Below are 12205 nucleotides of genomic sequence, written 5' to 3'. Positions count from 1 at the left end.
AGGGGCACAAAGCAGCCACAGGGAGAAGCGCCCTGTCCCTACCTGTCCACTCACCTGGAGCCGCCAAGAGAGCCCAGACAGAAGTGCCCCCACACAAGCACTCTCCATGTCCTCATCCGATGTCAACAGAAAAGTATCTGCGACACGGTGTTGACTCACAAGGGCTGGTAAGATGGAATGTTTCGCTAAGTGGCAGAAAAATAAACGTCGGCCCTCAGAACACTGTGGGGGGGAGCTGTGCCTCCCACAGGCACACATATGCCACGGCGGGAGCTGGGACGGCTGCGGGAGCATTCTGTTCTCCTGCACCCCCACTTCCAACCCCGCACATCATCCAACCTGGTCCTCAGACACAGTTGGAGCGCTGAGGTCAGGAGAGTGTTCGCACTCAGAACAGAGTCACCTGCAGAATGTCCTAGCCCGCCTGGCTGGGATACAGCTCGAGAGCAGGTTTGAACTGCATCTAGGGATAAAGCACCAAGAGATGGGGCCCAGGGGAGGGTCCTGCCGCGGCACCCTCCAGCTCCCTGCTGTGTCCCGGAGCCCGTCCCCCTGACCCCACAGGTTCAGATGCCTTTTCTCCCCAGGCCTGGTGACGGTGCAGGTGTCCCCTGCTGACACACCAGAGAAGCCTCCACAGTAAATTCTTTCCTCTGCAGTAAAACATGAGCTCCAGCCAGAGTCCCAGACACTCAGGAGCCGAGTTTCGGTCTCAACATTGGGCCACCAACTCATGGGGGAGAGCAAGGTACCTTCTGGCCGTGGCTTCGGCTTCTCCAACCCTCCATCTTGCATGAGTTCGAAGGCAAAGGAGACGTTCAGGACCTAGAAAGAGAAATGTGAGATGGACGTCACGCCGGATTCATGGGCAGACCCCTGGTGGCCCAAGGTCTAACCCCTGGCCGCCCAAAGGCCTGACTTGGGGAAGCTGAAGCATTAGCTCTGTAGCCTGAGAGGCAGGGGCCCAGCTCATAGGACACCCCGGGGTGAAGGAGAGCCCAGGCAAGACAATAGGCCAGGCCATGGGGGGTCTGGAAGACCCAGTCTGCTGTGGTGAACGTTCTACTGGAGACTTCAAAATCACCATCTTGTTCTGGTTCCCATGTCAACGGCAGGGACTCGAACCTCAGGGGCATGACGGCAAGAGGGCTCCTTCAAGAGGCAGAGAAGCACTGCTCTCCATGCCCAGCCAGGGGGCGAGTGGAGGTGAGGATAGGACCTGGCTGAGTATGGACCTTAGGGTGGCCATGCTGGGGGCCACCGTCCCTGTCACCTCTGGGTGAGGACAAAGTTCAAGCGTGGCCCTTGGTGGAAGTGGAGGGCCAGGCCGTGACCCTGGCAGCAGTGGGAGGGAGAGCTCTAGGCTTTGAGGGAACTTCTTCCAGCTCAGCTGAGCTCCAGAACGCGCCCCACCTCCCACCACCAAGGCCCTCAGGCCGCCAGGAAACCGCTGCCTTGCCCACGGCCCCATATGGACGCGGGCAGAGGTGTAGGCTCTGTGGACGGGGCTTCCCTTCGTGCATCTCCCTTTACCTTCTGCTCAAAGCTATCCGGGGTCAGGAAGAAGCTGTGCAGGGGCACAAAGTAGCCCTCCAGGAGCCCCATCAGCAGAACCAAGTACACCCCATCTGCAAACTGGAAAGAGAGTCAGGTGAAGGCACTGGGCCCCCCAACACCACTAGGTGAATCCCCCCTCCCGGGACCTGACATGTCAATGTTGCCTGGAGGCTGTTGCCAGAAGGGCTCCTGGTTGGGGCCCGGGGTCCGAGGCAGGGGACTATGGCTGCTCCAGGACTGCCCCTATAAGCCCGGATCCCTGACCACTTCTGGTCCAGCACTTACCAAGCTCTGACTGCACACAGAGCCAGGGAGAGGGCAGCTGGGGCCCTGCCCGGAAGGAGCTCGCAGGCCAGCGTGGAGACCAGGGTGGGAGCAAGGCCTGCACAGCAGCTCTGACGTGAGACTCACCTGGTCTCCCACTCCTGCTGCGGCCCAGAGAAGGTGTCTGGGGAGGCGTTGCCCAAACAGACAGCTCCCAGAGTCAGACAGGGGCAGAGGAGGGGGGAAGGAGAGGTCCAAGGCCAACGCTTGGGCTACACCCGGCGGTGCTTAGGGCTGACCTCTGAGAGTGCTCAGGAAACCAGACAGTGGCAGGGATTTGAGTTGGGATTAGCTGCATGCAAGGCAGGTGCCTTACCCCATACTATCTCTTGAGTCCCTGAAGTAATGTCTACTTTTTGATTTGATTTGTTTTTTGAGCCATACCCAGCAGTGCCTAGGGGCTACTCCTGGCTCAGTGCTTGGGAGTCACTCTTGACAGAGCTCAGGGGACCAGCTGGTGGTGTGGATCAAAACTAGGCCTCCTACATTGTAAAGCATGCACTCAGCCCACTGAGTCCTTCCTCCCTCGATGGACCCATGCAGTGGCAAGGACCAAACTCAGGTACAAGGCTTGAATGTACTCTACTACTTGGATCTAAATCCTTAGACTCAACTTGTATTTCCTGGACAGAGAAGGATTCTAGTGTGACATGGGCCCCTCTGTACACCTCACTCTAGTGTCGCCCGTGTGGCCACATAACAGAGCAGCTGGAAAGGCAGGTGCTAGAGTCAGCCTCTGGTTCTCCTACTTGAGCAAACCTTGGAACTTTCCTGTCTCTCATGTCTCATCTGTGGAATGGGGATGATGAGAGTACACTCCACTCCATAGGGTTCTCCTGAGGACTCAGGTGTTAATAGGTGCAAAGCACTTAGAGCATTGCCGGGCCGACAGCCAACACTTATAATGAATTCAGGCTGGCCCCCTCGGGAAAAGAGCAAAGCCATCGGGACACAACTTACTGGCTCCTGTTGAGAAAGCAGAAGTGTGTGCTGAGGGTCGTTGCAAGAGGCTTGGAGCTTGTCCCTCCCATGCAGGAATGCAGTGGCCACACCTGCTGGGGAGCTGGGAGAGGGACAGCTTGGCTAAGAGTGGCCGCGGGTCTCCTGCTGCTGACCTGGGGAGTGTGTGCTGTGTGCTGGGAGTCAGGGCAGGCTCTGTGGTGCCAGGGGCCCTGTGAGGGAGGCACACTGGGCAGGTGTAGGTGATCCAGGGGTGGAGAAGGCCTGGGGAGAGAGGCTGGGAGCATATACGACATTCTAGAACTTTGCAAAGGCGGTGGAATCATCAAATGTCGTGAGCATTAAGAGCTGCTGAAGTTTTGAAAAGGCCACATTTCTTGAACTCATCCTAGGCAGCTTACAGAAAAACAGGTTGGAATGGCTGGGAATGCGGGCCGGGCCCAGAGTGGGAGGTTTGCTGGCTGACCGGCTGATGGGCTGCGGTCCTGCCTTTGTTCTGGGCATGTACCCCCGAGCATGCACTTGACCTTGGAGTCACTCCGTTCCAGCTTCCAACTACCAGACCTTTAACTCAGGTGGGCAGGGCTGCACACAGGTGGTTCTGGCATCTGTGACAAATCAAAGCCCTGAGACTGGCCCCAGCTAGAACGGGGTGAGAAGCCAAGAGTCCAGTGGGTCAGGCTAGGGAGGACCTTGTACTGAGGTCTGGGTTCCTCACCATCCTCAGGGCCCTGACCCAGGCTGCTCCCACCCCCAGCTGGGACCTAAGACTTGGTGGTAATGCTGCCGACTGATCCCACAGGTGCTGAGCAAACAGCTCGGTTTGCAGCAGTCCTTGCTGTGAAGACTGAGCAGATGTTTCTCATTCCATTCCCTGTCTTCCTAAAACATAGAGGAAGAAGTTCACTCCAGAGTCCAGACACACTCAGGCTAGATCTGGGAACTACCTTTGAAAGTACCAACAGGAGCGGCCAGCGAGAGGGAGAGGGAGGTAAGGCACCTGCCTTGCATGTGGCTGTGGCATCTAGACCCTGATTTGAATTCCCTGCAATGTATAGGGTCCCTAAGCTCCACCAGGAGTGATTCCTGAGCACAGACCCTGAGCACTGCCAGCGGTGATGCAGAAATGCAATCAAACAAAAATAAAAGCAACATTGGGAGTGTCCAAAAGAAAAAGTTCCAGTTTAGAGCTTTCTCACAAATGAGAGTGGGAAATAGAATGCATGAGTTATAAGGTAGATCCCTAATAAGGATTAATTACAAAGGAAAGGGGCAGACCATTATAGTAGGGAAATCTGATAAGCACCAACTCAAGTGATTAAAGACAGGATCACCGGGAAAAGGATGAAGTGATAAAATTGGCAGTGCCAGCTCATTCACGCCCGAGGTAGCACTGCTGAGCAAGCATGGTTACTGGAAATATGTAACCCGAGTCAAATCATGGAGGATGTTCTGGAAACCAAGTGGGCTTCACACTTCAAAAAACGTCTGTTGGGGCCCTGGGGTAGAGCTCAGGGGTCAAGCTCCTGCCTTGCAAGTCTGAGGTCATGAGTTCGATCCCCAGGAGCATCTCGTATGCAAGCCTAATGAATCCTAGAAGTGTGACTAAGCGAGCAGGTCCCTGATGCACCTCAAACAAGTATGCAGGCCCCAATGTCATCACAACAAGAAAAGGAAGGGAAGGGGGCAGGGAAGGAGGCCAGAAAGGTAAATGTCATGAGAAGAAAGGCTGAAGATTTGTACTACATTACAGTGAGGCTGATGAGATGTGGCAACTAAGTGCAGCATGTGAAAATATTAGGACAGTGGAATTCACAGTGTTTCTCTGAGCCACCTGTCTCTCTCTCTCTCTTTTTTTTTATTTGCTTTTTGGGTCACACCTGATGATGCACAGGGGTTACTTTTGGCTCTGCACTCAGGAATTACCCCTGGCGGTGCTCAGGGGACCATATGGGATGCTGGGAATCGAACCCGGGTTGGCCGTGTGCAAGGCAAATGCCCTACCTGCTGTGCTATTGCTCCAGCCCTCCCCCACCTGTCTCTTTCTCCTCACCCTCCCCTGCACAGTGCTGGGTATTGAACCCAGGACCTCACACATATGAGGCAAGGTCTCTGCTGTGGAGGCACCCCTGGGCTTGACACTGTCATTTCTCTAGTCCTATGCCAGCAATTTCAAACGATTCAAGCTATATTGACTGGTTGTATCAATGTTGACACTGCTCCAATTTGATCATGGTAGTGTGGAAAGTTAAGAGATAGTATTCGTTCTTGTATCCTTAATTTTCTTCTTATGCTGGGGATTGAACCCAGTGTCTCATACAGGCAAGGCTCTACCACTGAGCCCCAGCCCCAGCCTAGAATGTACTGGCTCTTCAGAGATGCATGCACAGGTGGAGAGAGAAAGACAGCTCACACCCTCAATGGGGCCAAAGGCTGACAAGTGGCATGTGTGAAGACTATATGGCTAGTCATGCATGCACAGAGCCTGGCCCCAGGGCTGTCCCCTACCTGCGTTTCCAGTTCTGTGACCTCCAGGTTCAGTTTGTTCAGGTGCTTGTTCACAAACGTGATGAGGGTCTGAAAGAGAAGCCCCACGAGGCATTGAGGTGGACCCCCTCCTGCTGTGCCCGAAGCTGCCTTGGGGATGCCACCCTAAGTACCAGGACCAGAGGGATTCCCGGGACTACAGTCACCCTGAGCACTGGACCCGGGACTGTGTGCTGAGCCAGGGAGAAAGAGTATCCTCTGGGCGGGTCTTCCTGCAAAGCCTCTGCAGTGCACGGGAAAAGCAGTCCCGTGCACGTGTGGCGCCGTAACTGGTGATCTCAGTGGCCATGCACCACTGTCCAGTTTTTTCTAGGCCCAGGTGTGCATGCTCAGGAGGTCAGGTGGTGGGATGGGGGTGAAGGGTGCCAGGATGGTGGGGTGCTTGGTACAGGAGGGAAGACAGGGGCCTTCAAGGGCTGTCCTCCTGACGGGAAAATAAAAAGGCTGCATGAGGAGGTCCTGATGTCACGACATGGACAACTGGATCTCTCACAGGAAACGGCAGTGCCCAGCAAGGACACTGGTCTCCATAGAGACACCACAGCAGGGTGTGGCTGTGCCTCCCTCCCTCCCTCCTGCCCAGGCATCTCCCCACACCTTTTTCACGACGTTGAGCTTGTCTGGTGCGTGGTCAAACAAGGTGTCAAAGGCATCTCGTTCTGTAAAAGAGGAGAGTGTCCAGGTGGGGCAGAGGAGCTGGGTCCTGTGGGGAAGCCCCCTCCAGGGACTGCCTGGTCAGTCCCTTTCAAGGCCACATGGTCTATCCAGGGGGCATTCTTTGGCTTTCGCAGGGGCAGAAATCTATCTCAGGAAGATAGCTTTGGCCTAAGATCTGGGGTTGACCTTTGGGATATTTCTGGTTCTTGGCTGTGTGTGCACATGTATATGGGTTGAGCCTGTATGTGGGGACGGGGACTCGGCCAAGTTGTCTGATGTAAGCGGTGGGTTTCTCTCCCTGACCTGCATCAGGAACTAGTTCTTGTTCTAACACGGCTCTGACATTTCTTGAAGGGAGAATGTTGTCCAAGTACCAAATCACACCTTCCTTTCATTTTCAAAGCTGGGGTGTCCGAGACACACATCCCCGTGGATGGCAGGGATAAGTAGATAGACTGGGAGCCAGGGCGTCCAGGAAAGACTGGAAGCTCACCCCTTTTAGGAGCTAGTCATGTCAACCCCATGAGCCTCAGTTTCCTCTTCTGTAAAACGTCATCTGAGAAGTGAATCAGAATAGCACCTGCCTCCCACCACCTGAGTATGCCCTGACATGAGCACATGTGCCCTGGAACCGAGAGAGTTGTGACTCCTGTGATCTGAGTCTTCTCAGGCATCACCCAGAGTACATTTAAGATCTTGGGCAAGGGCAAATCAGGGGTCCCTTGCAGGGGCTTTCTTTGCTACGTCTAGAAGGGAAGAAGCTTCCAGGAGGGTGTGTGTTCTTGGGGCCAGCCCAAGGGTCGATCCACAATAACCAGAGAGTGATTATGCTCTATGTGGCCACACGCTAGGTCTATCAGGAAGCCCCTAGTTCTATGAAATGGGAAGCAGAAGTGTGATGGAACAGAGAGAGAAGGCAGCTTCCAAAGGGGCTGAAGGGAGCCCCACTGGGGCAGCAGGAAGTCCCCAAGCATGCATGTCCACCTCTTCTTTCCCTTCCACAATACCCTCATACAAGATTGAAGGCCCAGGACCCCTCAGAGGCCCAGGCAAGGCCAGTGGGATGGTTCCATGCAAGAGAAGGGTGCTGCTATCATAAGTTTTTCCTTCCCTCCAGCAAGCTGACCCTTCCTACCAAATGGCTGTCACCAAGCTGGGGCAGACAAGCATGCAGGAAGCAAGCTAGATGCCTGTTCTCCCCAGATGCTGCAGAATTAATTAGATACCAGGGTAGCTTCCATTACCATAGGACCGTATTATGTGACTTACCATGCCTTCCAGAAAGAGCTCTGTAGGTAAAGAAAGAAAGAAATGTTGTCAGTTTTCTCACCCCACTCTTGGTTGAAGAGTCTAAAAAGCTTCCTTATTTAGCACTGTACTTTGCACTAAATCTCAGTGAGAGTCTTCTACTTATTTCTATCCATTCCCTTCCACCCCCCACCCTATCCTGTTATGCAGATATGTAGTGTCTGTGCAAAGCCCAATGTAAGTAATGCTTAGTGGACTATATTTTTTGCTTAAAATATAATCACACTATTGCCTGCAGTTGGACAAGGTTCCCAATGAAGTTGTAGAGGCAAAGCTAAAGCCACAGTCAATATGAAATTATACTAATCAGATCCACATTCAGAGCAACAAAACAGCCATATAGAAAAAGCACACACAGTAGAGAGAAACCACTCAGATTTAAATCCCATGGGCATACCTGATTGCTGTGTGATTTGAGACAAGCTATTGAACCTCTCTGAATTCCAGGCCTCATCTTTAAAATGGGACCAGAAATGGTAAACACCTCAACAGGAGCATGAAGTGATGTTTACAGAATCTCAGTATCCAATACTCAATATATTGTTTCTTTTTCTTTTCTTTTTTTTTGGGGGGGGGGGTGTGGGGCTGGAGGAGGGGCCCTAACAGGCAGTTCTGAGGACTTACTCCTGGCTCTGCACTCAGGGATCACTCTGAGCAGGGATCAAATTTGAGCAGGGATCAGAGCAGGGATCAATTTGCTTTGTGTAAGGCAAATGCCCTACCCACGGTGCTATCTTTCCAGTCTAGTATATTTTTTCTTACTGCATTTTTGGTTCTTATGTATATCATATCTCTCTTACCCACTAAATAACCACTTACAGGTCTTGTAGTGGAAAGAATAATGAGCTCAGAGCTAACTGCGGGTCAGACCAAGGACCGTCTCCTTCACCTTTGGGCTGCAGAGTGGTAGGAGTTGCTTCATGTTTAATTGTGAACATCAGCAGAGATAGGACTTTCTAAACCAGTGGGCTTCAACTGCAGACAAGAGTGTGGACCAGATCGAGCCCACAGGCTTGTATAAAAAGAGTTGAATGAAGCCCACTTCTTGAACTTATAGCGGATCACATTCCTAGGAGTTTATGTCCATATTTAAGTGGATGGGGGGTGTAGGGTGGAGAGAGAAAAAGAGAGAGAGAGAAAGAAAGAGAGAGAGTCAGACAGATAGACAGACAGACAGCCATGGGGAGCATCTGCAGCAGCTGACAGTAGCTGTGCACTGACACACATGTCCCCTGGTTTGGAAGCTGCCCACTATCTCACTCCTCTCAGGTATGTCTTCTGCTCTTCTAGAAGCTGAAGGAATTGGGGGATGGAGCGATAGCACAGTGGGTAGGGCATTTGCCTTGCACAGGCCGACCTGGGTTCGATTCCCGACATCCCAGATGGTCTCTCCAGCACTGCCAGGAGTAATTCCTGAGTGCATGAGCCAGGAGTAACCCCTGTGCATCGCCAAGTGTAACCCAAAAAGAAAAAAAAAGTTGAAGGAATGGACACCTACTAGTCCACCAAAGACTGGGAGGTGGAGGGGCAGTCAGGAATGCTCCTTTGCCAGTTCCTCGCCCTGCCCCTCACGACCGAGGCCACGACGCCATGTCCTTGTAGCCTGAGTATCCCTGGTGGGAGGTGGAGAGGCCTCTGGTGTTCTCCAAGACCATGAACTGGACAATCTCAGGAGGCGCTGCTGCATGTCTGTCCTTAACTCAGACTGATGCGAGCCCTCACTCCCACCCACTCCCTGGGCCCTTATAACTGGGATGGTGTGAATCAGACTGAGAGGCGGGGGCCCCTGAGCCCTCCACCAGCGCTGGACAGAGGGCAGTACTTGAAAGGTGTGGTGCCACCGGAAGGGCCAAAGCCAGGAAGGAGTAAGGAAGGGCCAGGAGGGGGCAGGGTTGTTACCCCAGCGAGTTGGTGCCCACCTCACCAATGAGGAAAGGCTTTCTGCCTCTACAGACAAGATCCCCCCAGGTCAGATGGGTTCCAGGCTGAAGAGACAAGTTAGCCACCAAGTCATGAGTAAGCTGAAGCCTGTTGGACAGGGAGAAGTGCCTGCAATTCCCACTCTTGTTCAGGAGCGGGGGACAGCCTGGGGACCAGGCAGCAGGACTGAACACCAACCTTGCTCAGCTCTCTCTGTGGCCAGTGCTCCATTCTGCCCGGTGACTCAATGTCCCGTCCCTTTCCCCATCATCTCATTCTTTGAGTTTAAGAACAAGACTTTAAAATGTCTCTTCCCCAAGGCAAACTGCTCACATGTTCTGAGGTTCTGATTTCTTAATGTAAATGGAAAAAAAAAACAAACAAACAAACCCCACACCAATCAACAAAACCCCACCGCTCTAAGGTAGAGAGGGGCTCTAGAGGGGCGGGGGTCACAGCCCTTGACCACACAAATCTGATTCAGAAAAGGAAGAAAGATGTTCCTTTGAAGGTTACTAGCTTAGGTTCAATCTTGTGTTTATAACACCAGTGATTTCATGCTGGTTGGCTTGAGGGGGTGGTGGTGGTGGGGTGGGGGTCTAGGAGGTGGGGGGTGACTGCACACTTCTTCCCAGAGTGCCAGAAAATTAGAATTTTCAATCACTGCTAATTCCCTCGCCCCTCGTCCCCACCCAAGTTTGTACCTTAAGCATTGAGAGGCATGTTTTGAATGCATGGAAAAGGCTAAACTATAATCATTGGCTGAAGTCTAATCCCTCTTGCAATCCCAATAAATGAAAACTAAATATCAGCAAATGGATGAATTTCGGAGAAACATCTGTGTTCCATTACAGAATCGCTGGCAACAATGGTGTTGACATACTCTGTGTTACCAGTTATTTCCTCTTGGATTTGCCGAGACTGGAGGATTCCTTCTCGTTTCTGAAACGGGGGTGGGGAAATGGGTTGGGAGGAGGAGAGAAAAATATTTTTTTAGAAAAATACCAAAAAAACCCCCACAACCCACCAACCAACTGATTTGCATTCCTGATAGGGAGAATGTGGCCGTTATTTCAGACCTGACTCCCAGGATGAGAGGCAAAGAGCAAGGACCCGGGATCTCCTGCCCGGACTGTACCATTTGTCCTTAAGTGCAATTAGTGTTTAGTCCAAACAAGTAGGCTGTTTCTTGGACGGTGACGCTTTTCTTTCTTTATTGGAAGACACTCTGCTGGAAGCAAACTGTTTGCCTCCCGGACTAATCCACAGTAAACCAAATGGAAATGAAGGCCAGGGTGTGTCTGCCCTCCAGCTGGGGCCACAGAGGGAAGCTGAGAAACACATTTAATGGGATACTGAGGCCAACTTGGAGAATTCAAATGGAGGCAGAGTTGCTTTTTATTCTAATGGAGAAATAGGGAAGTTTTAAAATAGGTAGTACAGTCCTCCGGTCACCAGCTGACCTTCGGAGAAAAAGTTGAGCATTTTGGATGTCCTGTTATCCACTTGCCCACTCACACACCATTCAACCACCCATGGGCATCTGACCACCCTCTCCATAAATTCTTCCTCCTTCTTTATTTATGAATCAGTCTTCTAGGTACCAGCCTCTGAACTGGACTTATCAGCAAATACTGGAGTTTCTTGACTTGAAGGACTTGAAGTAAAACAAATGAAGAATATATGGGAGGACTGTTTTCCTTAACCTGTTCTGATTTATTGCTGATGTCCCAAATCCTTTATTAATAGAAGCATCTATCACTCTCACGTGTGATAAGGGTAATTTTGTGGTTACCCCAGGAAAAGAGGAGATGCTGAATGCATCCAAGTGTAGGCAGTTTAGGCTCTGATGATCAGTGGAATCTTCCATGGGGAGAAGGCCCTTAAGCTAGGTCTCAGAGAATATATAAGATCTGGCTGAACAAAAGCGAGTGACCATTCTAGTAGGAAGAATGGGATAAGCCAAAAGTCCGAGCCAGAAGAGCATGACAGTGCTCAGGAAGTGGCAGCCATTGACAAGTGGCTGCCACTCATTCATCACTGGAGAATCACTCAGCATTAGTTTAGAGCTTAAGCCTTATTCTATGGGCACAGAAGCCATGAAGGTGTGTTAAAAATCAGGAAGGACTTCTGGAGGGCAAGAGATTGTTATCAGGTCCCTTCACAGTCTGTGGTTGGATAGCTAGAAGATGGCCTGGCTATGGCAAGCAGCTGTCAGAACAAATTCAGCTGCTACAAAGGTTGACGTGAGTGTCCCAAAGGAGCCTCCAAACATTGTTGTCTTAGCTAAAATTTGCCTTCTTGACCCTCCTGTAAAAATTTCTAGAACCTTATTTTCATATTCCAAATAGCCATAGAAATGAGTGACTTCGCAAAAAATATTTTTATAGAAGGCAAAGTCGGGCTGGATAAAGGCCAGAGTATATCTGGATTAGATTAAGAAGAATGGAGTATCAAAGCAAAAAAAAAAAATAGGAAGAAAAGATAGATACCCTTCAAATGGGATCAAATGAGGATAAATTTGGGTCTTCTTTTCAAATTCAGCTTCAACACATGTAAAATTTTCACTTGGGGCTAATGGAAGCTATGCCCGTGTCTGTGCAGCCATTCAGACATAAAACCTCCTCCTCAACTTCATGCAAAATTACATGCTTTTATGCAGAATGGAAAAGAAATCTGGGTTAAATAACCTCTCACACAGCATCCCAATTTGCCTCCATCCATTATTTGTTCCCTAAAGAGCTCTCTCTAGTTCAGTGAGTGACTCATGGCCAGTTCTGCATCCTGCTTCTGTGCCTGTTTAACTTGATAAAGCAAAGTACCCCATAAAAACTGACATGCATTGATGCCATTTTATGTAACACGTCTCCTTTTCTCCCCTGTACTAACAAAACTGCCCACAGGAGAAATTAAGCCAACAACAGCCCCTCTG

The 12205-nt window shown here is 51.2% G+C and overlaps 1 protein-coding gene across 1 annotated transcript in view; it reads right to left on the bottom strand.

The window, feature by feature from the left end:
- Nucleotides 1–12205, bottom strand: part of PARVA (parvin alpha) — a 179132-nt gene that overhangs the window by 14505 nt on the left and 152422 nt on the right. The window contains exons 7-12 of the mRNA XM_055142934.1: nucleotides 10157–10215; nucleotides 7315–7334; nucleotides 5986–6047; nucleotides 5350–5418; nucleotides 1534–1635; nucleotides 753–825 (exon numbers count right to left, since the gene is read on the bottom strand). Of these exons, the coding sequence (XP_054998909.1) occupies nucleotides 753–825; nucleotides 1534–1635; nucleotides 5350–5418; nucleotides 5986–6047; nucleotides 7315–7334; nucleotides 10157–10215 (385 nt within the window). The remainder of the gene's footprint in view (nucleotides 1–752; nucleotides 826–1533; nucleotides 1636–5349; nucleotides 5419–5985; nucleotides 6048–7314; nucleotides 7335–10156; nucleotides 10216–12205) is intronic.

The sequence above is a fragment of the Sorex araneus genome, chromosome 6, assembly GCF_027595985.1.
Source record: "Sorex araneus isolate mSorAra2 chromosome 6, mSorAra2.pri, whole genome shotgun sequence".
NCBI lineage: Eukaryota > Metazoa > Chordata > Mammalia > Eulipotyphla > Soricidae > Sorex > Sorex araneus.
Note: the sequence above shows the minus strand (reverse complement) of the source record. Positions and strands in the feature narration are given on the sequence as shown.